The sequence below is a fragment of the Eriocheir sinensis genome, chromosome 63 (genome assembly GCF_024679095.1).
Source record: "Eriocheir sinensis breed Jianghai 21 chromosome 63, ASM2467909v1, whole genome shotgun sequence".
Classification (NCBI taxonomy): Eukaryota; Metazoa; Arthropoda; class Malacostraca; order Decapoda; family Varunidae; genus Eriocheir; species Eriocheir sinensis.
Window position 1 is genome coordinate 9575047 of NC_066571.1, and position 23210 is coordinate 9598256.

The 23210-nt window shown below is 43.2% G+C and overlaps 1 protein-coding gene across 33 annotated transcripts in view; it reads right to left on the reverse strand.

Moving 5' to 3' along the window:
• Positions 1-3103: 3103 nt before the first annotated feature.
• Positions 3104-23210, reverse strand: part of LOC126987003 (fibrillin-2-like) — a 79069-nt gene continuing 58962 nt past the window's right edge. For 2 of the 33 annotated variants that reach the window (XM_050843601.1, XM_050843634.1), the window contains 27 exons: positions 22290-22468; positions 21780-21920; positions 21271-21378; positions 20932-21162; positions 20056-20580; positions 19627-19844; positions 18491-18629; positions 17855-18124; positions 15207-16220; positions 14935-15060; positions 14550-14795; positions 14024-14169; positions 13713-13821; positions 13445-13609; positions 12805-12912; positions 11784-11963; positions 11502-11611; positions 11140-11370; positions 10607-10831; positions 9888-10380; positions 8833-9005; positions 8281-8445; positions 7990-8094; positions 7041-7826; positions 6791-6934; positions 6427-6579; positions 3104-6152 (listed from right to left, as the gene is read on the reverse strand). In XM_050843601.1, coding sequence (XP_050699558.1) covers positions 5931-6152; positions 6427-6579; positions 6791-6934; positions 7041-7826; positions 7990-8094; positions 8281-8445; positions 8833-9005; positions 9888-10380; positions 10607-10831; positions 11140-11370; positions 11502-11611; positions 11784-11963; positions 12805-12912; positions 13445-13609; positions 13713-13821; positions 14024-14169; positions 14550-14795; positions 14935-15060; positions 15207-16220; positions 17855-18124; positions 18491-18629; positions 19627-19844; positions 20056-20580; positions 20932-21162; positions 21271-21378; positions 21780-21920; positions 22290-22468 — 6712 coding nt within the window. In that variant the 3' untranslated portion in view covers positions 3104-5930. The remainder of the gene's footprint in view (positions 6153-6426; positions 6580-6790; positions 6935-7040; positions 7827-7989; positions 8095-8280; positions 8446-8832; positions 9006-9887; positions 10381-10606; positions 10832-11139; positions 11371-11501; positions 11612-11783; positions 11964-12804; positions 12913-13444; positions 13610-13712; positions 13822-14023; positions 14170-14549; positions 14796-14934; positions 15061-15206; positions 16221-17854; positions 18125-18490; positions 18630-19626; positions 19845-20055; positions 20581-20931; positions 21163-21270; positions 21379-21779; positions 21921-22289; positions 22469-23210) is intronic. The other 31 variants (XM_050843614.1, XM_050843624.1, XM_050843609.1 and 28 more) reach the window with 31 other exon arrangements.

A 23210-nucleotide genomic window follows, 5' to 3' on the forward strand; every position in this document is an offset into this window, starting at 1 on the left:
TTTATTTTTATTAATGGTGTTTGTGAATAGCTGTGTTCTCTTCCTTTCTCTAATTTTTCCTTTTGATTGATTGATTGATGGATTGTTTATTGTTGGAAGTTAACAAGATTGGAGAATGGAGGAGTATGCCAACCCAACCCCCAGGCAGTACAGAGTGTGGTTATATAACAGGATTAATGTGTAAGTAGCGCCAGGAAACTAAAAAGATACAATGGTGTTGGACAAGTGATAAAAAAATAAAACCCTTGGTGTAGCCACGGGAGCAGACATAAGCGTCGCCAACACGCTAATCACTCAGCCACCGCATACCCTAAACCGTCTCTGGGACCCATATGAATCTTGAAAATAGTGTGCCTTGTCATTGATTCTATTTCCCCTTTCTTAAGCATCATTTTTTTAGTGGTATTGTTTGTCTATCGAGTTAATGGACTTCAATGAATTATACTCTATGTTTAAGTAGTCAAATTCTAATCATGCATCTTCAAGGGGAGTCCAATACTTTACATTCTCCTGCCCGGGTAATTAAAGGTTTTACTTCAATTTCCACTTAGTACTCTCGCCACCAAGTCAGCTTCTTATATATAAATTCTATACCGTCGACATCTTCAGTATTTCTCTGTTCCCATGGCGCAGCGTTGCCAGATTGTCGTACTCTGCCTCATATACGCCTCTTTCAGCCTAAAAACCATCGCATTCATAAAAATAACGATACCAATTTCTATTTATTGCTAAAAATGTTGGTTATAGAGGGTTTTTTATAGTCGTTATGCGTTAGAAATAGGAAAATCCAATGTGGTGTAAGCTTGAATTTTCGATCCGGTCATGGCGCCTCACTGCAAAGCTTCACTTGCGGAAAGATTCATCAGAGCATTCTAACACTCCAGATTTATGTATATACTATCTAAAAATGGTAGGAAACGAAAGGAGAAGCGATTTTTACTTTATAATCAGTCTATCACACCTTTGCCCTTCCCCGCCCACTATCTGTCAACGTTGCCAGATTATCGTATTCACCACATCGTCTCTTACTTTTAAGCCTCAAACTCTCGTACCTCCGCAAATAACGATAGAAAATTGAAGTTACCGTTAAAACTCCTATTTATTGATGTTTATTTGCTTGTTTTTGTATTCGTTATTGGTCAGAAACTGCGAAAATGCAATCAGTTTAATTCAGTTCAGTAGTAGGCGTGGGATAAGCCTTGGCATCGGGTCCCACTAGGCTGTTTCTTTAGTTGTGCTGCAGTTCATGTGTTTTTCTGTGTCTTGTTTTCCGGATAGTTTTAATATATTCTTTTCTTTCTTGTATATCTTTCATTCTTTGTTCACCAAAATGCAATGCGATGAGTACGATAATTTGGCAACGCTGCTACCCACCGTTGCCAGATTGTCGTACTCAGAGCATAGTATTTACCGGTTTCTGACGCCTAACTATTGCCAAGAAACATCAGAATCTAACTCTTTTAACGATAATTATAAATGCATTTCGTTATTGGAGCCCAGAAGACGGTTTTGGGGCAGGAAGTCGGGAAATATAAGCGGCTGAGTACCTGACCTGTCATGGCGGCGGGGGCTCGGGGTAAGGGCGGCAGCGGCTCAGTGTTTCACGGGTACTGGGTGATAGGAAGCTGCTGAGTCACTGACGGGAAGGAGAGCAGGAGCAGGAGATACCAGCTAACAGGTGAGTTGAGTTTCAGGTGTGTGGTGGGAACGTGGGGCAACACAGACGCCTTTTGATAACCTGGCCTCTTGCTGTTTCCCCATGTTTTTATGTTCTTATGTTCTTTGCTTCAGTGTTTTGAGGTGTTTAAAGTTTTGGTTATTTCCAAGGTTGTTTTGAGCCCTGCATTCTTTCCCATTGGAGGTTGAAGGCCAGTGGAATAAGTACAGAACATATGTTACAGCTGATCCACATTGATCCACATATACTCCACATTCTTACACAACGCATTGTACTCGTAACACTCACAATAATAAATACCAAACATATCACAGAGAGAGAGAGAGAGAGAGAGAGAGAGAGAGAGAGAGAGAGAGAGAGAGAGAGAGAAGGCCAGTGGAATAAGTACAGAACATATATTACAGCTGATCCACATTGATCCACATATACTCCACATTCTCACACAACGCATGGACTCGTAACACTCACAATAATAAATACCAAACATATCACAGAGAGAGAGAGAGAGAGAGAGAGAGAGAGAGAGAATTGAATGTGAAAAAGAATACAAAATGAATACAAAATGAGTTTAAGTACCTTGGATCAGTTGTGCAAGCATGGTGGTACAGAAGGAGAGGCAAGAGAAAGGGCATTGCAAGGAAGAAAGGTGGGAGGGTCTTCGCGATGTATCATGAATGGCAGAAGTGTGAGCATGGAGGTAAAGAGGGATTTGAGAAATACAGTAATAGCACCAACCCTCACATATGCAAGTGAAACATGGGCCTGGAATGAAAGTCAGAGGTCTAGAGTGCAGGCAGTGGAAATGAGTTATTTGAGGAGTGTTTGTGGTGTGAGTAGAGTGGATGGAATGAGTAATGAAAGGGTGTATGAGATTTCTGGAATGGGTCACATGGGTGAAGGGAAGTAAAGCGACAGACTTTAAAGTGGTTTGGTCACGTGGAGTGAATGGAGGAGAGTAAGATGACCAGGAGGGTGTATGTGAGTGAGACAGAGGGAGGGAATGTTAGAGGACGACCTCCAGTGAAATGGAGAGACAAGGTACAGGAGTACGTTAAGTAGAGGGGGAAAGATCAGTGGGAAACTTTGAGCAGGCAAGGAGGGAGTGCCTGAATAGAGAGAGATGGAAACTCTTCTGCTGTGGCCATCCCCTGGTGGGAGCTCCTAGGAACAGGCATCGATGAGATGATGACGACAATCATATTAGAGAGCAGACTAAGATAAAGCTTACCTGTGAAGGTAATGTTTGGCTAGGCCGATGCTACGCCTGGAGTACTGTGGACAAATCTAACCACAGAATTGCACTTGCTTGGGAATATGGCAGCTTAGTTGGTTCTTTTCAGTAATTTGTTTTCAGTGCCATAAGTAAAAAGACTGGCTCAAGCAGTGATCATTTTTATTTTTAAATTGTGATAAATAAAACATGCATCTTGAGAGAGATTTATTATGAAAAGTTTTTACAAGCAGTTCTTGGGGTCAGCAAACATGACCACTACTAAGTGTCTAAAAGTGTTGACTCAAGTTGAAGGATTAATGAGTGGATCAAAGGAAGGAGGCAGAGAACACACACACACACACACACACAAAGTGAGAGGAAGGTGTCTGGAAGGACTCAGAGTGTATGCTGGAAGGACGCTTAAATAATGAAGTAAAAAATGTCAGAATTAGATGATATCACACTCAGGAAACATTAGTATAACAATTGAAGGTAAAGTGGAGAGTAAATCTAATAAGGCAGTGTTCAAATTGCAAATATTACTGAAGATGAATAGTCTGAATTACTAAACAGCCTCTTATTGATTAAAGGGGGGTGTAGTTGTAACAATCATTATAAATAATCTACTATTAAATTTACCTAACATCTAATACAGCAAACAAATTCACACAAAGCTGTTCTTGATGAACTGAAAATTGGCACAATACATACCTAATAAACAGGCCAGAGTACATCACTGGAGATGCCACTCTTCAGTTAAAGCTTTGACGTCATGTCATACACCGAAGTTATCAGTTTTTTATTGGCCATAGACACCCAAATGGTAATACAATATTGCATGTGATTGTCATTCATTTATTTTTTCTGAAGCTTTCAAAATGATGGCCATGCATGATGTGAAACAAACTTGGAAGATTTGTATTTGGTATCATTAATTGAATCACCATAATCATTACATATTGGAATGTGTGATGTGTCTAAGAGAAGAGCCAGCAGTAAGGAGAGGAGGAGGCAGGGGTCTCCACTACCACATAGAAGCAGTTCCCTAAAAAACAGTGTGTATTTGTGCCAGGAAATCCTGCAGCTCTTGGTCCCACATTGAACCCTTCTTTACAGTATTTTCATAAAAACTCTTGGTCCCACATTAAACCCATCTTTACATAATTTTTATACAAGTTTACAAGATCATTTTTTATATGCAGAAATTACAAGAAAATTATGAAGTAACACTTTTGTCATACATATAGCTATTTTTTGTTTAACTATTAGCTCAATAACAAAATTAGATTCACTATAGTTTCAGCAACCTGCCACAAGATCACGTGGTTATCCCTCAATGATATTTTGTAAAGAACAGAATGTGTACCTTCTTTTCTTGCATCCATCAGAAAGCTCCGGTATTAAAGCCCTGCAAAAAGAGCTAAAGCATTAGACCATGGACGAGTTAAGGGCGAGTTTTCTCCCTACATAGCCTTCACTACAGTCACTTAAACCTAGGTGAGTTATCTTATGTTTTCTTGCAGAGACGGTGTCCTTTTGGCAGTGAGAATGAACAATGTCAGTACCAACCTGGGCACTACATGACCTGCTTACAAATACTCTTCCTGTGTGGTGAGTTTTGAAACTTTATTTTTGAAGAGTCAGCATTTCAGTTTTTTTTTTATATTATTTATTCAGAAAAACGTGATTAAACCTTGCTGTTTGGTTTTATACAGGAATATTACAATAGAAGTGGTATATTAATTCCATTTAGCTTGTTCGTACACTGTTTCAAAATGGTTGATAGAGTTTAGCCATATTTAGTGCTCAGGAAGGTACATGCATTGTTTCAGGAGATGGACACCATGAAGCACCACACCCACCACACACCACGCTGCTGAACCTGGACTCTTTGGGCTCGGTCAGGCAGCCTTCGCGTGTTCCCATGCAGAGAGCGAGTGAATGTGTTCAGAGACAAGGATGAGAGAACTTGTATGAACCTTAAAAGTTATACAACTCATATACAGATACTGCATATAAATTGTCTAACTTATTTACATTATCTAAAATACATTAGAAGCATGTGATTGTGAATAACGGTTCTACTATTAAGAAGACTCATGATTTATCTGCATTTTTTTGTGTGTGTTCTGTGCCAAATTTGGTGGAAGAGTGTGATGGGGAATGGTAGGGTAATATCACTGAGCAGATATTAAATGGTTCTTGACAAGATCATAAGTGTCATTCTCTTGTATTAACTTGCATGACAAAATACGTAATGCATTTATATTGTGGAAGTAAAAGAATGCAACCCTTGCAAAATATCAACACCACATTCCCTCAGTGATCCATTACTTTAAAACTATTGGTCCCTTAGGTACACATACATATATGAGTTCAAGCAAAGCCAAGTAAAATTAGCACCTTCATAAATATCACCACAATGGAAGAGTCTCTTAAATCTCACCAAACTGCATTTTTTTTCTAGCTTTGCACGTTGCATGATGTCAGCTAACTGGGAGGGACTTCCTAATATCTAGTAAGTACACTTCAATGTACATAGAGTAACAAAGTAGTCGGAAAGCAAAGTAGTGGACCCCAGTAATTGTGTGACTAAACAGCTATTATGTGAGGAATTTTTATTAAAGGAACATTCAAATATAGTATGTCTGTTCTTCTAGGAAATAAAATGTTTATGAAGCTATGAGAATGGTACATCTTGGCGGAGAGAGGCATAAAAACTTGCATTCATGAGAGATGGAGTTCCCTTAGCCTGGTGTTGGTGCCTAGGTTCTATGAGTGTCAGGCCAGTGGTGGCAGACTGAGCAGGAAATATCACTTTTCTGAGAGCACATTTTCATCCCTCCAGCTCTAAGTAGGTGAAATAAATTATGGAAAAGTAACCATCATGTAATTTTTAACTGGCATTGCCCCCAACACACACACACACACACACACACACACACACACACACACACACACACACACACACACACACTAGTCTCTTGAGACACTCTTCACTGTGAAATATGATGACATTCCCCTTGTTGTTTTCTGACCTCAGTGTGTCACAATAATTCTAAGATTCATGTCCAGTTCACTGTGTGCCTCGTCACTGATGTTGGAGTAGTCAAGGGGACGGCCTGTGATTTCTATATCAAATGTTTCTGGATGATGAAGGCGGCGGTGGAAGTGAAGGGTGGTGGTGCCGTGGTGGTGGTGTGACCGCATCTCAAAAACATCCTCCTCATTGCCCTTCACTATTTCATACTTCACATTGTTCTGCAAAGGAGGAAAATAGTCTTGATGATGTGTAGAACATTTAGCATCCTTGTCTGCTAATTTCTTAATGGATTTTTTTCTCTACTGCATGACTGTGCTACACTTTCCAGGTACCATGTTTGGACATTTAGCTTAAAATAACATCTTGTATTCCGGAATATTTCAGGGGAGTTCATCTTTTCCCCTCTTGACAAATTAGGTGCTCACAAATAAATCTAATCATTGTTATCCTTCAGTCCCTTATAGGTTCCCAAGGCTGAGGGTTGGCACTCACCTGAAGGTAGGTAATGGCTGGCTTCAGTTTGATCAGTCTCGTCCTGTGTCTTGTCTGGTCGAGAGAAACCTTCAGGACGATGGGATTCTTTGCTGCCCTCTGGGATATGCTCTCCTGCCGTTTAAACTCTGTCTCCAAGCTTCTTCTCACCACCTGTGTATGTGGTAAGTGATTTAGAAGTGTAATATCTAGCTTTATGTGACCAATATATACTGTTGTGCTTCAAGTAACATGGGTTTAGTGAGGTCTTGTACTTCAGCTACTGCACCTGTTAGTTATTTTCTATGGAAGTATTGCATTCAATACACAAAATTCAGTGTATTTGTATGAAGTAAGATACGTTTATGAGAAGTGGACGACTTACCTTGTGAGTTTGGTTATGTGCATGCACCAGCACTACCTCCTTGTCTGTAAAGTTGGATGAGACATGTGCCAGCAATATTGGGCTGACAATCTCATCTATGACTGAGCGCCTTCGTCTGCCTGAGGGAGCTCCCTGCCCGTTGAACTGTCAGACATTCATTTAGTTTAGGGGTGAGGTACATTTTTGGTGCGGTGAACATGTTACTATCTCACTTATTTTCATGTCGGTCAAATTACAGCAAATATCTTACCTTACAGGAGAAGCATCCCTCGGTTGATATTATATTTTCATTGCTGCCATGAGGGTCTTGCTGTCCAATGGGGAAGGTCGGCACTCCACCCAAGTCATATTGTGAGGCACCGTATCCATAGCCATAACCTTCCCCATACACCCCTCCGGCACCACCAACACCTCCAGCCTCACCAGCACCACCCCCTATACTAGTCGTGCCATAAAGACCTCCACCTCCATTGGTTCCTCCACCAACTCTGCCTCCACCAACTCCACCACCATATCTGCCACCACCAACTCCACCAACTCTGCCACCACCAACTTCACCACCAATTCCACCACCTCCCAACCCAACTTGTCCTGGTCCACCTCCTCCACCAATGTATCCACCTTGCAATCCACCCCCTGAAAACCCATCACCACCACCAAAACCACCACCACCACCACCAAAACCACCACCATTAACACCACCACCACCACCAAAACCACCACCTCTTCCAAACCCTCCTGGTCCTACTCCCCCAGCACCACCACCTGGAAACCCTGTCCTGCCACCTGCAAAGCCTGGCCCTGTTCCTCCAACGCCACCACTGCCCACACCACCACCAAATCCTGGTCCCCTGCCACCACCAAATCCACCACCACCATATCCTCCCTGGCCACCGACGCCACCACCGGGGAACACGCCCTGACCCTGCCCATCAAAACCACCACCACCACCATATTGTCCACCACCTCCTGCACCGCCATACTGACTATTCTGGAACCCGCTAACAGGGGGGTTGAGGGTGGACATGCAGTGGCCCTGGGAAGAACAAAATGGATGATATTTTTTTATAACTGTTTTGGTCATCTTAGGAGAATGTTAAGGTATATAAATGCACTTCTGTTGTCACTAGTATTAACTGACGGTAAACAATATATTTGTCTCAAGTTTTGCAGGGAATGAACTTGATGAGGGTTCTTACTGAGCCAATCCTGGAGAACCCTGAAGGGCAGCCACATGCTATGCTGTCGTCCCCAAGAGCATTACAACCGTAAGCACAGGGACTCGATATGCAGCTGTCATCCACCTGGTAAGGTTATGAAATTATGTCTGAGCTACCTATTATCTGCATTCTAGAGGTATTACTTAATAGAGCACATGTCTCAAGATTTTTGTTATATTTCACACAAATGTATTTCAGGAGCATTTATGGAGATGAGATTGTATGATAAGGAAAGCTTTAAAGCCGACAGAAGGAACCCTGTCCACACACCTGAATACAGATAAGGAGATCAAAGTTGAAGGAGTAACCATTAGGGCAGCCACACTTGTAGGAGCCAAGCGTGTTTTGGCAATCGGCCGGGCCGCACAAAGATGCCTGGGAACACTCGTCATCATCCACACACTGGTTGTAGTACTGGTGACGACGGAACCCATCCTGAAAATAAATTATGAGAGATTTTGTTACATTACATCATGCAGTTATTTCTTATGTCCAAACCAGTCATTATTATTTCAGATTTCTGCTTTCAGGTAATGATCACAGTTCTTCAACAAAGGAAAAATACCAATACAGTCATCCCTCAAATAGTACGGTTTATGTTTTATACTGATTGTCATAGAAGATCTTTTAGGATTTTTATATTTCCTGCTCATTGGGATATTTAAAAATCCTTAAAAATCTTCTTAGAAAATCCACATAAAACCAAAACCAAACTATTGGAAACCGTACTATTTGAGGGACGGCTGTATAGAGAGAACTTTCATGCAGTCACCCATTCCTAACTAATCCTGTGGTTGGAAAATATTACTAAAAACAAATTACCTCACAGCCCATGTCGCAGGATCCATCAAGACAGTCATCCGAGTCTATGCACATCGTCCCTGATGGATCCACCTGGTAGCCTCTCGGACACATGCACCTGAAGCTTCCGTGGGTGTTGAGGCAGGTTCCCAGAGGCCCACACAAGCCAGTTTGCTCCAGGCACTCGTTGATGTCTGACAATGGAAGGGATTTTACAAGTACAGTGGACACCATCTGCCTCCACACACCATCTCACCCCCTGACCTCGGCCAGTCCATCACCAGTCAGATGAGAAGTTCAGGCTGATCAGGAGCCACCAACAGCTCAGCAATAATGCCATGCAAGCCCTGAGGTAATCTATAAGAAGCATTTACCATGTTTTTCACCATATGAGGCGACCCTTAAACCCCCAAACATAAGCTTAAGTTTGCAGGTCATATCATATCTTCATTATCTGATTCTTACAGAAAGAAGCATTTAGTAGTAAATAAATTGCATGTTATGATATGCTTAAGCACCTGAAGTTGAAAAAGAAAATGACAGACTTCGTGGTGAGTACCCAACAGTGAAACAAAATTTTAATGACTTCGTACAATCGTACATATTTGTAAGAAGTTTATGAATCACACTACAGTTTATGGTACTGTAATTTACAGCTGATGAATGGTGGTATTTTGTGCTGCTTCTGGGTAATGGAAGTGTTTTATTAGGTGCAATTATGTCTAAAATTGCTCTCAGTTGTATTTTGCAAGTCTAGAGGCTCTTATTGTGGGGCATGACAGACATTTGTTGAAATTCACTTTTCACAGGAGTCTGTGTCCCCTAACTGCTGCAAACTGAAGGAGCACTGGTGTAACTGTCTTTGAGGGTGCTGACACTTGCCTGTTGTTCCTGTGTGATGGTTGAGGAAACTAGAGAGATCATGCATTAGGTGATATAGATTGTAAAAGTTTACATATAAATATAAAATAGATAGTTTGGAAACTGAATTTTTACAGTATTTTCTTTAACTAATTTGTATCTTAGGAATTTATAGACAACAAATAATTCACGAGCAGTAGCATTCACCAACTTACCAATACACTGCTCCCCAACTTCATTGAATCCTTGGGCACATGTGCACTTGTACGAGCCTTGGGTGTTAACACACTCATTCTCACAGGTGTGCTGGCCTGTGGCACACTCATCGAGATCCCGGCAGGTAATGCCATCAGGATTTAGTGTGTATCCTCGGGGGCAGGAGCAGCGGTATGATCCCTCCGTGTTCTGGCACGTGAACTTGCAAGGAGATGGTGTTTGCTCGCATTCGTTGACGTCAATGCAGCGGGTGCCAGAGTGGTCTGGCTGGTAACCCTTGTCACAGATGCACCGGTACGAGCCCATCGTGTTGATGCACTTGCCATTGCGACAGAGATTGGGCATCTGGCACTCATCAATGTCCAGGCCATCAATGGAGAAGCCAGCCTCCATACAGATTTCATCATACTCTGGAGTGCCTCTGCGTGGGCAGTGTTCACACATGGGGCCCCAGGCCAGGCCCATGGTGCAGCAGCAGTCCGCTTTAGTCACCTAAAAGATACCACATTCTTGAGTCACCCTTATTTCAACTTGTTTCTAAAACATCCCTTAAGTGAAAATTATATCAGTGAATAACAATATATATATATATATATATATATATATATATATATATATATATATATATATATATATATATATATATATATATATATATATATATATATATATATATATCATAATGGAAATTATTTATACCAGTGAAAGTAAGAGGCACCTTAACTAGGCTGTCACCAGTAGTGGAGCACATGCCACTGATGAGTTGCCTGAAGCAGTATCCCTCCCTCTGGTCGATGCACTGCTTGCCATCTCTGCTGGCAACAAAGCCGTCATAACAGTTGCAGCGGTAGGAGCCCTTGGTGTTGACGCAGCGCCCACTCTTGCATATGTTAGGGTTCAGTGCGCACTCATTGATGTCCTTGCAGTCGTCCGTCATACCTACCTGCAGCACCTCACACCTCAGTAATTGGCTTGTGGGCCTTGACACACTATCATCAAGTAGCAAATTATTTCATTCAGGTGTGTCTGGAGCAATTTTGTCATGCAGGTGAAAAATTTATTGCCAAAACTGTCTCATAAAGTCTCAACTCCCTTCCATCTCTTGGGATTAAATGCTACTGACAATAATAAGGTACTAACAACAATCAGAGCACACAAGGAAGTGCTTTTTTACAGTAAAGAGGCAGCTCAGGGCAAAATAAATAAATAAAAAAAAGAAGAAACAAAAAAAGTCTGCTGGCACAATGTTACCTGCTGGTAGCCATCAGGGCAGATGCACATGAAGGTTCCAATGAGATTCTTGCAAAGGAAGCGGCAGTTGTTGGCTGGTGTGTCGCATTCGTTCACGTCTTGGCAGTGGCGGCCGTTGGGAGCTAGGGTGTAGCCATAGGGACAGATGCAGCGGAAGGTGCCAGCCATGTTGTGACAGCGGAAGGCACACTGGTGACCCAGCTCCTCACACTCGTCAACATCCTCACAAGTCTTCCAGCAAGAAAAAGGTCATGTAGTTTGGCATCATTAAGATCTGAACATGCTAAAAATTCAAATGCCATCATGTAAATATAGATTGTGTGTCCCTACTTGATTAAGTCAAACATAATACATTTACTTACCTGCATTGGTCCTGGAGCAAATCCATCCTGACAAGAGCAGTCAAAGCCTCCCTCTACATTGCTGCATGTTCCATTGCCACAGACATTGGCCACAGCACATTCATTCTCATCTGAGAAATGTGTTTACTTTAACCACAGCATGAGATCCCAAAGGACTTTGGCTTTAATGTTCTTGAATTAAAAATAAGACAACAAATATAATCAAATCACCAAGGAAATGTTGGTGTGAGATAACGGCGTGAGATAACGGCAAGGGTAGCGACAGATGTTCCCTAAACTTACCAATACAACGTCGTCCAGAACTGTCAAGTACGTAGCCCATGGGACACTCGCAACGGAAGGAGCCGTCGGTGTTAATGCAGTCTCCCCCCTCACACGAGCCTGGCATAATCTCACACTCGTTGAGATCTGCCCCAGACTCTGACCGGCCCGGACCAAGGGGACACAGCTTCTCAAACTCAGCTGACAAATTAAAAAGATAAATGTCATTGGAAAAGGAATGGAACATTATATAACAAACTATGGATTTTATAAAAAGCATTGTTGAGATTTTGAAAATTCAAAAATTGCAATGACTAGATGTGAGGGTTAGACAATCATTTTATCTACTAGTTTACTGAGTAAAATGATAAGCAGTGAGGTTAAGTATGAAGCTTCAGACTCGAAATAAACAACAATGGTAAACCAAGATTGACTATCTAGTTTCATGGATACGTGTTTTGCTGGACCCCCCAAATATTCCATGATTGGACTTCCACAAGAAGAATATCAGCGTTTTGCACAGACCATTGCTGATCATCACTGCCATCTTATATGATGTCTGAGGTCTCCTTCAGTGCCTGCCCACCTTTTCTTTTAGCTTTCCCAGCCTTATTAAGGCCCTAGGTGCTGGTGACCACCTGTATCACCACCAGGGCACTCTCCCTTGTCACCAAATTGTTCAGAGATGCAGGTGCTAACAAACACACTCAAAAAGTCAAGGTTGCACACAGTGGCAGTAAAGAAATGACTGGGTGGCAAGGGCTTGTTCCCCGAGTGTCAAACCATGATGATACCATAGTGAGGCAGCCTATGTACATACGTGTAGTCCAGCTTCTTCATTCTTGCATTCCCTTAGCTTGTTAACTGAAATAGCCTTCCTTTGTCAGTATATCCTCGTACCTACATCTTGAATGTTTTCAAGAGGAAGCACCACTGCTGTCAATATGATTAGATTTTCCATAAGGAGACACAGGAGCACAACTCAACACAGGTCAATACAAAAGAAAAAAAAAAGGGCAGAGAATATATAGACAGCACTCACGTGAGCTGATAGGAGGGCAGCGGTCACAGTTAATACCCCAAGCAGCCCCAGAGGAACAGCAACACTCTTTTTTCAAGATCCTCACAGGCCGAGGATTCAGACAGATGCCTGTAGGATGGAGAAGAATGTAAGTTTCTCAGGGTTCTTGATCGCTGTCACCAGGGTGTGCAGGCATCAGTTACAGGTTGGCTGTCCAATTCGTCAATTACTTTTCTTACAGAGTTAATATAAAGTCCTTAAAGTTCATTACTATGATTCTTGACAGAGAAGTGCCTTTCTACTCTGATTCATGAAGTAGTGGAGAGGGCCACCATCTTACTAGCATGCTCCAAGCTGCTTTGTTGCTCCTACAAAATGTGGTGAGGTTGTATGACCATATTTTTGGGTCAGTATTTGAAGTAACACTGGATGATGTGTGATTGTGTAACTTACTCTTTTTCAATAAAAAAAATTCTCACGACTTGAAACAGTTTCTTATTTGCCAAGGCTTGACCCCTGTCCTTCAAACACGGAACATAATTCTAATGATAAATATATAGCAACCTATTTATGTATATGTTGATTCAACGGCTAAAAATGTTACTCATCACTATATTTGCAAACAACTATCTCTTAAAACACAAAGTCTGTTAAAACTCGCCCCGCTCATATGTCTCGTAACATTCTTCCTGACGGTAGTCAACACACTTGGTTCCATCTGGGCTGATCTCAAAGCCAGGGGGACAGATACACTGGAAGGTTCCCTGCTGGTTGATGCAGTCACCATTCTCACAGATGTCCTCTACTGTTCTGCATTCATCCACATCTGCAACAATGATGCAAACAATAAACACTGCCCTGCCATTTTCTGTTAAAGACAATGCTGCAGATAATCAGGTTGCCATTGAACTCAATATAAGAGTACGTACCTATGCAGGACATTCCATCCCGAGATAGAGTAAAGCCTTCAGGACAGTCACAGATAAAGGAACCCATCAGATTCTGGCAGCGGCCAGGTGCAGGACAGACGTCTTCCCGCTGGATGAAGCAACAAGATGACCAACATCAAGAACAAGCAGTTTTTATTACAGACAACAAACATTATAAAGGTATAATGATAAATTAGCTTGCAATCACTAAAAAAAATCACTAACTTCATTGTTAACCCATTGCTAAGATAGAACCAACTCTGCCCATCAATAACCAGGCTAATACAGACTCCAGACATAAGCTGCCTCACCTCAGAGCATTCATTGATGTCCCTGCACTGCTCACCATCGGGCGTGAGAGTGTACCCGTCGGCACACTCACATACAAAGGAGCCTTCAGTGTTGCGGCACCGACCGTTGACACACAGACCCACATTTATGAGGCACTCATTCACATCTGTAAAGGTAAAGCACGCCCAGGTGCTGCTAGTATATCATTGTGTAGAACATGTAAAATTTTATTCAAACACACATGATTACCCTCTTTTCTTTTAGACACAGCTAATGGCATTGTTATTTTCCTTTGTGGTTAAGGGAACTGTCCGGTAGATTTCTATTTTCAAAACTGTTTGACAAAAAAATCTGACTCCTTTATGTCTTTTAGACCTGAATGATGTGAGAATGTTGCAGAAGTTTCAAAAGGTTGTGATGAATAGAAAAAAAATATATGTATATACGTGTAGGAGAAAGTGTCACAATGAGGCAAGACAAACTTACAACACAATGATTGAGATAAAGTATTAAAAACAAAGAGAGACAAAGATCATGTTGCCTTACCAATACAGTCCCGGTTAGGACCAACGGTGAAGCCTCTGAAGCACTGGCACTGGTAGGAGCCCATAGAATTGATGCAGGTGCCATTGTTGCAGATGCTGGGTGAGCGGGTGCACTCGTCCAGGTCAATGCAGGATGAGCGGTCAGCGGTCAGCACGTAGCCGGGGTCACAGATGCACTGGAAGCTCCCTTGGAAGTTGTTACACACTCCCCGCTGGCACACACCTTCCTGTTCACACTCATTGATATCTGGAAGGAAATTTTTCATCACAGTATAGCAATTTTTCGGGTATGATAAAAACTATCTTATAAGGGTTCAAGTGCCTGTGCAGAACTTGATTTATTGAGGCATCATTTCTCCCAACCATTCCAATCCCAGACCACTTACCAACACAGTTATTGGTGAGTCTGTTGATCCTGTATCCTGTGGGGCATGAGCAACGGTAACTGCCCACTGTGTTCTCACATTTGGCTAGGCCTTGGCAAGGTGTCAGCTCATCACACTCATTGATGTCTGAAACAAACTCATATGTTGATACACTTGATTTAATTAACTAACGAATCAAAATAATAATTATCCTATGACGCACAAATATTGCCATCATTCTTATGGGTTATTTCATGGGAAGTGTAAACTAGAATAGTCAAAGTTTGCCTCACCTACACACGTGTGGCTTGGCTCATCGTAGCGGAAGCCAGGGTTGCACTCGCAGCGGAAGGATCCCATGGTGTTGATGCAGCGGCCATTTTTGCACATCATGTGGCCCATCAACTCACACTCGTCCAGGTCCTCCGGCAGACCAGTGATGGGGTTGAACACTCTGCCAGGGTCAACTTCACCTGGAGGAATAACTGGCCGCTGAGGGGCAAGAGGGTACCTGCCATCGGGGGGGAAGGCTTCATCAGGACCTGGGTATCCTGGTCTTCTATCATCAGGTCGTCCAGGGATTCTTTCACCGGGTCTTTCTGGCCATCCAGGGATGTGGTCACCAGGTCTTTCTGGTCCTACAGGACCTTCACCTGGCCGGTCTGGGTAAAATTCACCCGGTCTTCCAGGAATGGGATCACCTGGACGGCCTGGGGGATAAAACTCGCCAGGTCTTCCAGGAATAGGGTCACCTGGGCGGCCTTCAGGATAAAACTCCCCTGGTCTTCCAGGAATAGGGTCACCTGGACGGCCTGGGGGGTAAAACTCGCCTGGTCTTCCAGGAATAGGGTCACCTGGACGGCCTTCAGGATAGAACTCCCCTGGTCTTCCGGGAATGGGATCACCTGGGCGGCCTTCAGGATAGAACTCCCCTGGTCTTCCGGGAATGGGGTCACCTGGGCGGCCTTCAGGATAGAACTCCCCTGGTCTTCCGGGAATAGGGTCACCTGGGCGGCCTTCAGGATAGAACTCCCCTGGTCTTCCGGGAATGGGATCACCTGGGCGGCCCGGGGGGTAAAACTCTCCTGGTCTTCCAGGAATGGGGTCACCTGGTCTAATAGGAATAGGGTCACCTGGGCGACCTGGGGGGTAAAACTCTCCTGGTCGTCCAGGAATGGGGTCACCTGGGCGGCCGGGGGGGTAAAACTCGCCTGGTCTTCCGGGAATGGAATCACCTGGGCGGCTGGGAAGCAGGCCAGGCAGCCCAGCGCCTGGCCGGCCGGTGTAGCACAGGTCACTGTAGGGCACTGTTGGGAGCAAAGAAACTCATCAATTTTACCATTATTTGCAGGCTAGACCAAGCATTCATAACACACTATTTGGCTGCCATAACTGTGTTCTGCACCACCTCCACACCACACTGTTCCTCACCTTGTTGATGCTCCTCCACAGCACGTTTGTTTCCACTGCTCCTATTCTTCCTTCCTTCCTCGTGTAACACCAGAGTTACATTTACTCATTCCAAGGCTACCAGGAACCATTCATGAAGACTTTGATGCCTTTATGACCAACTACCTTACACCAATCTTGGATTTAAGATCTCCAGCTATTTCTTCTGCTCTGCCTCACAAATCAATCAATGGGGGCATACACAGGGGGGATCGCGTCGCCTCACCCGCCCTACAGTGCAAAGTCCGGGGGTCCCTCCTGCCAAGTCTCCATGCAGGCCCCCTTCCCACAAAGGCATCTCATTATTTCTCTCCTTTTAATTATTATTACCTTACATGTTTCTTTAGTGATTATTATGAAGACAAGCATTTGACTGTCTAGCACAAATCTGCTTTCTAAACTACCCTTCTATGGATTCTATCCCTCCCTCTACTTACCTCCACTTTCCTCTCTGGCCGATCTATCTGCAGTGCTAGACGGTCACTGTTCTTCTCCAAAACCTATTAACAGTGTTGTCCCGCAGGGCTCTGTCCCATCTCCCACTCTCTTTCTGTTCAATGATGATCTTTCCAAAACAAACCGTCCTGTCCACTCATTTGCTGATGACCCGACCCTACTCTGCATTATTCAACTTTCAAAAGAAGGCCATCTCAACAGGAATGATAAGACTCTAGACTGGAGGCTCCAGAACACTTAACTGTAGACCTTTATGTCATTTCTGAATGGGACCTCAAAAACTTATAATTGCTTCACCTGTCCACTTGACACAATCTTCCAAACGCTCACCCCTATTCTTCTATAACACTCAGCTGTCTATCCATAACTCAAAATCTTAACTGGAAACTTTATATCTCCTCTCTTACTTAATCAGCTTCCTCGAGGTTAAGTGTTCTGTATCGTCTCTGCCAGTTCTTTCCCCCTTCCTAGATGGTATCTATATACAAGGTCATTGTCTGCCCTCGCATGGAGTATGCATCTCATGTTGGGGAGCTCCACACACACAGCTGTCTTGGACAGAGTGGGGTCTAAGGCTCTTCGTCTCAACTCCCTCTTACTGACAATCTTCTATCTCTTATAATCTGCCGTAATGTTGCATCTATTTTTATCTTCTATCAATATTTTCATGCTGACTGCTCTTCTGAACTTGCTAACAGCATGACCCCCCCACCCTCTCGTGGCCCTGCTGCACACGACTTTCTACTCAAGCTCATGTATATACTATTCAAATTCCTTTTGCAAAAATAAAACAGCATCTTCAGTCTTTCATCCCTTTCACTGGTAAACTCTGAAACAGCCTTCTTTCATCTGTATTTCCTCCTGCCTACGACTTGACCTCTTTCAAAGGAAGAGCACCCACCTGAAATTGACCTCACTTTTGGCCACTCATCTGCACTTTCTTTCACAGGAGCAGTGATTAGCAGACTTTTTCCCCATTTACTTTTGGCCTTGAGCTGCTTCCTTTACTGTAAAAAAAAGGATGTTTGAGCCTTACTTGTGTTCTTTGCTGGACATGGCTCGCAGTTGAAGCCCCAAGCGGCCCCCATGGAGCAGCAGCACTTCATCCTTGTGATTGAAGCCCTCATCGGCATGGTGCACACCCCATCATTGTACTCCATGAAGCAAGTCTCCTCTCTCATGTCAATACACTCTGCCCCATTAGGAAGCAATGTGTAGCCGTCAGGGCATTCACACTCATAGCCGCCAATGGTGTTGATGCAGCGACCATTCTTGCATTTACTTTGATCTGCACATTCATCAAAATCTGAAATGAATAGGAAAGGACAAGACAGGTTAAATATTTTAGCACTTGTAGTGGAACAATATATATCCAGTTTCCACAAAGGTATTTAAATGGTGAATATTGTCTGATGTGGAGGAATGGAGAAAAGTTTTCATAGAGTTTTGGGCAGACATCAAAATTTGATTGCCCCACCTCGACTAACATTAGTGTAATCCAAGCATCGAGTCAAGAGACCATTTTACCATCACGGAATGTGTGCTTAGTAAAAGTACTTTACGTGAGTTCAACCTTTTCTATCCTAGTGTGATATGTCCCTTCTAGTCACTTCATGCCACAAACTATTTAACCCCTTCGCTATGGTCACAGGGCTGTACCAAAATGACTAACCTACACAGAGAGAGCCGGCCTCGTTCAGTCTGTAGCCCCGGTCACAGGAACACATGAAGGAGCCAAACGTGTTAGAACAACGTCCATTCCCACAAAGGTTCTCCATTTCCTCACATTCTTTAATGTCCTCTAAAATTACCTGAAATAATCAAGGATTAGAATTGCTTTGCATGTAAGGAAAGCTGTACTCACACCATCTTTAACCCCTTCACTCTGGGACGGGCGCACCGTGCTCAGCGGCTCAGTACGGGATTCAATTTGCTGCTGTTCTTCTCACTCATGCAGTTGCCGACAATTAATTTTTGTCTTAGCATAATTTTGTCTGCTTTGCTTATTGTCCTTGTCATTTTGCTCTATGACTCACTCTCATGATGACATTCAATATTTGGTACAGAGTAAAAATATACATATGTATGACTAATCAAGCCACATAATGAATAAGTCCTTATCTGAATATAAAATCTAGCACTGTGCATGAGGCACATAACTTTCCAACCAACTCATCACCAAAGAATAGCTTCAAAACAACAGTGAATGACATCAGACTCAAGTCCCCAAGTACAGGATTCAGTCCAGAAAATGAGAAATAAAACTGTGGCATTGGATCAGGACACTTGTCAGAAAACATGTCTCCATAAACTCCCAACCTTCCTCAACCTCCCTCATCTCTACCTCAGGGCCCATACTTATAAAGCTAACACCTCGTCTCAGGCTCGTCTTAAGAGCCCAAACCAGCCCTGTGGAATATGAGACTGTTTTATGATTGAATGATGACCAAAGAGGGTGGAGCCAAGATTTGAGTGAGTGAGGCATTCCAAGGACACACTGGTCTTCCTGTAACCCAGTCCGAGACTCATGTTCCTCCAAGTCTTGAGCACAGAGGGATGATGCGTGAGGTGCGTCACCGAATGGCTGTTCGGGTGAGCCATGACGCGCCTCATGCATCACCGTAGTGAAGGGGTTAAAATGATGAGGGTATTGATCTAATCATCACTCAAGACAAAACATCTTACACATGAAGCATGAAGTTGTTTTGCTATATGGAAAAGTTCCATTTAGGAATGTAAATTTCTAGCATGGGTAAAGTTGTATATTACAAGAGAAACTTTTCACTGCAAACTCTTCTCATAACGTACAGTGATTGTGTTTGGACGGAATCCCTTGCCACCAGGACACAGCTGCTGGTATTCATCGGAGTCTTCGGCTGGACACACCTCGCAGCGGGGCCCCCACGCCTTGCCAATGGAGCAGCAGCAGGTGGAGCGTGTCACAGGGTCTCCAAGAGGATCGTGGCAGATGCCGTGCTTTTCTCTCACACTGAGGACATCCAAGAAACACTCTCCTTCACGGCGGTCTGTTGAAGACAGTGTTGGTCTGAGACACTCTTGAGGTGGTAATGGGAAAAGAAAGTTATGATGCAGGAGGAGTGTCAAACATGAGAAATGGAAGCTTATGAAGCACCTCTAAATAAGCTGAGGTATACTGATGATGCAGTTTTCTTGGTTTGATCAGTGAAGACCTTATACACATTTCTGATGATAGAGAAAATTACAGGAAGTACATACCAATACAGCCATCACCCGAGTCAATGAGTTCATAGTTTGGAGGACACTCGCACTCGTAGATTCCCTGCTGGTTGATACACGTTCCGTACTGGCACACGTCTGGATTGTCACACTCGTCAATGTCGGTGCAATTACCTCCCGTCGCATCAAGGTGGTAGCCAGTGTCACAGATACAACGAAACATTCCAAAGATGTTCTCACACTGGCCATACACACAGAGGTTGTTGAACATCTCACACTCGTCTATATCAACACAGTCCAGTTCATTGGGGGGGTCTGGGTGCATGAAGCCCATCTCACAGTCACACTGGAAGGTCCCTGGGTGGTTCAGGCAATGGCCATTCTCGCACAGGGTTGGGTCCTGCGTGCACTCATCTATGTCCTCACAGAAGGAGCCGTCGCCCCTGAACCCGATATCACACACACACTTGAAGGAGCCGTCAGTGTTGATGCACTGAGCGTCGCGGTGACAGCCACCGTTGTTGGTGAGACACTCGTTGACATCCCGACAAGTTTTCCCATTTCCTGAAAAAAATTAATGACAAATAATTCAATCAGCACATCTCAGCACAAAGAAGCAAGGTTTAAGAAGACGGTCTGTGAATTTAAAAAAAATTGAGAAAAACTTTTGATATTTAGTAAAACACATCAATAAACTTGTTACAGCTTGATCCATTTTTCAGCGGAGTTTTAAAGTGTAATAAAAGAACTACTACTCCAACTTTTACGTGTCACTGCTGGCTCCTTCACCACCATCGCTCCATCCCTCATTACCCTGAGCTTTGTGAGCCGCCCCTCCAGCCACTCCACAGACAACAATGTCATCACCCTAAACTCTTGAATAACAGTATTATAGATTTCATATTAATAACTCACCTGTGAACCCGTCTCTACAATGACACTCATAGGTGCCATCAATGTTGCTGCACTCAGCATTCGGGTCACAGCGGAACGTTCCCATGGAACACTCATCATCGTCAGTGCATCCTGGACCAAGCTCAGATTTGACACTGTAGCCGTCTTCGCAGCGGCAAGCAAATGACCCGGCAACATTGCTACACTTGCCATTCTGACACAGGTTGGGGTTCATTTCACACTCGTCCACATCTGCAGATAAGAATAATTTCAATCATGTGTAGTTTATATTGACACTGAATTAAAATGTGGAACCCTAATACCTTGTTTTTTACCACAAGACATCACCAGTCAACTCACCCAAGCAGCCTGGACCGTCTGGGTCGGGAAGAAGGCCGCCCTCACATGTGCAGAGGTACGTCCCGGGAGTGTTGGTGCACTGGCCTCCAGCGCAGATGGCTGCATTTTCTGATTATGAAATAGGAGGTGCAAGTGTTTTTTGTGATAGAATACTTTGATTTTGATTAATATACTGTTAGCTTCATTCATGAAATACAGAGTTTCTTTTGTGAACTTGCATATAGCTCTTTTAATGTTAAATTCAACTGGAAATACTTTACTGAGGTTGGTGTGTAAAATAATTAATTTTTAGATATTTAATTAAATCTGACACTCCAGGCTTTTGAAGGCTGGATGACATACCATCACCATCAGTAATTCCATGACAAGCAGGCACTGAATACACTTAATGCAGATATCAAGTCCAAGAGCTTGAGCATTGTCCAGTGAACCGAGTCACATAAGCATCAGCACACCACTCCAGTCCTTCAGACCACAACTCAAATTATGATACAAACATGAACGCTCACCCTTGCACTCGTCCACATCGGAACATGAGCGGCCGTCCAGCAGCAGCATGTACCCAGTGGAGCAAGAACACGAGAAGAGTCCCGGAGTGTTGATGCAGACGTCATCACAGCCACCATTATTGAGGCTGCACTCATCAATGTCTGTAAAAAGACAGGCAACCAAAATCTTGGATGACAAGTTTCTCTTATATCTTAACAAGTTAAGTATTATATTATATTAATGTATAGCTTATGTGTAGGTGAACCGATACAGCATAGCATGAATGCACGATGTAAACTTTCTGATATGAAAATGGATTCTTTCATGAAGAAAAAATGTCCAATCAAAATGGTAAAATTGCCTTAGTGAAGTATAAATACATTGGCATGTGAGCACAACACGACTATATAAAAATGCAAATACTTAGTTTTCACCAAATTATGTTGCCTTCTATCAATGTAGTCAACGTTAACAGCAATAATAATCATCAAACTCATCATACTAATGAAAACCAATCAGTCAGCACCCACCTTCACAGTGAGACTTCTGGCCAGTCTGCTGGTAGCCATCATTGCACATACACTGGTAAGTGCCCATCATGTTCTCACACACACCGTTGGAGCAGATTCCTGAAGTACGAGAACACTCATCAATGTCCTTGCATGAGCGGTGGTCTGAGGAAAGCTCGTGGCCCGGTGGACACTCACACCTGGGAAAGAATGACAACTTCTATCTTACGCTACAAAAATATTCCAAGTGCAAAATTATAATGGATCAGCTTCAAGCCTGTTTGTCGATATTCAAACACAGTTGCTACAAATGGCACAACAAATTAACAAAGAGGTAAGAAGAGAAAGGACATAGTCAGTGCCAAGATAAAAGAAATTAAAGAAGGCTTCCATTACAATGCTAATCTATGGATACACCTTGCCACAGCCCATGGATCAAGAAAGCACATACAGAGGATTGATACTTACATACATACATACACAAATAAAGACATACAAACACACACACTGTTGGCCCTCACCCAACACAACAATAACGGTAGGTTTCTGAGCCTGTTGTGCATGATGAATTTTGGGCTCAGTGAAGTTATGGTGAGTTTGAACAGTAATACAAAAGGGTCATATTCCAAGGTCCCCCCTGATCCCTTACGTACCTGGCATGAAGGCCTAAAAACAACAAACTTGGATAAAATGAAAAATTAAAAGATTGCCAAAGTGTACACTAGCTTCATGCAGACAAAATTTACTTCCTACCTCTGACCAACTTGACTCCACTCTCAAAGATGTAAACTGTCTTTATTTTTTCAGTTAGTGTCAGCATACTGATATTCTTGCCAGAGGCCTGAGGTGCAGGTTGTTGCAGGCAGGTTGTTTATCAGACATGGTAGAGCACAAGCAGCCAATATAGGGTTGAGAAGCACATGATAGAGCAACACTAGCCAG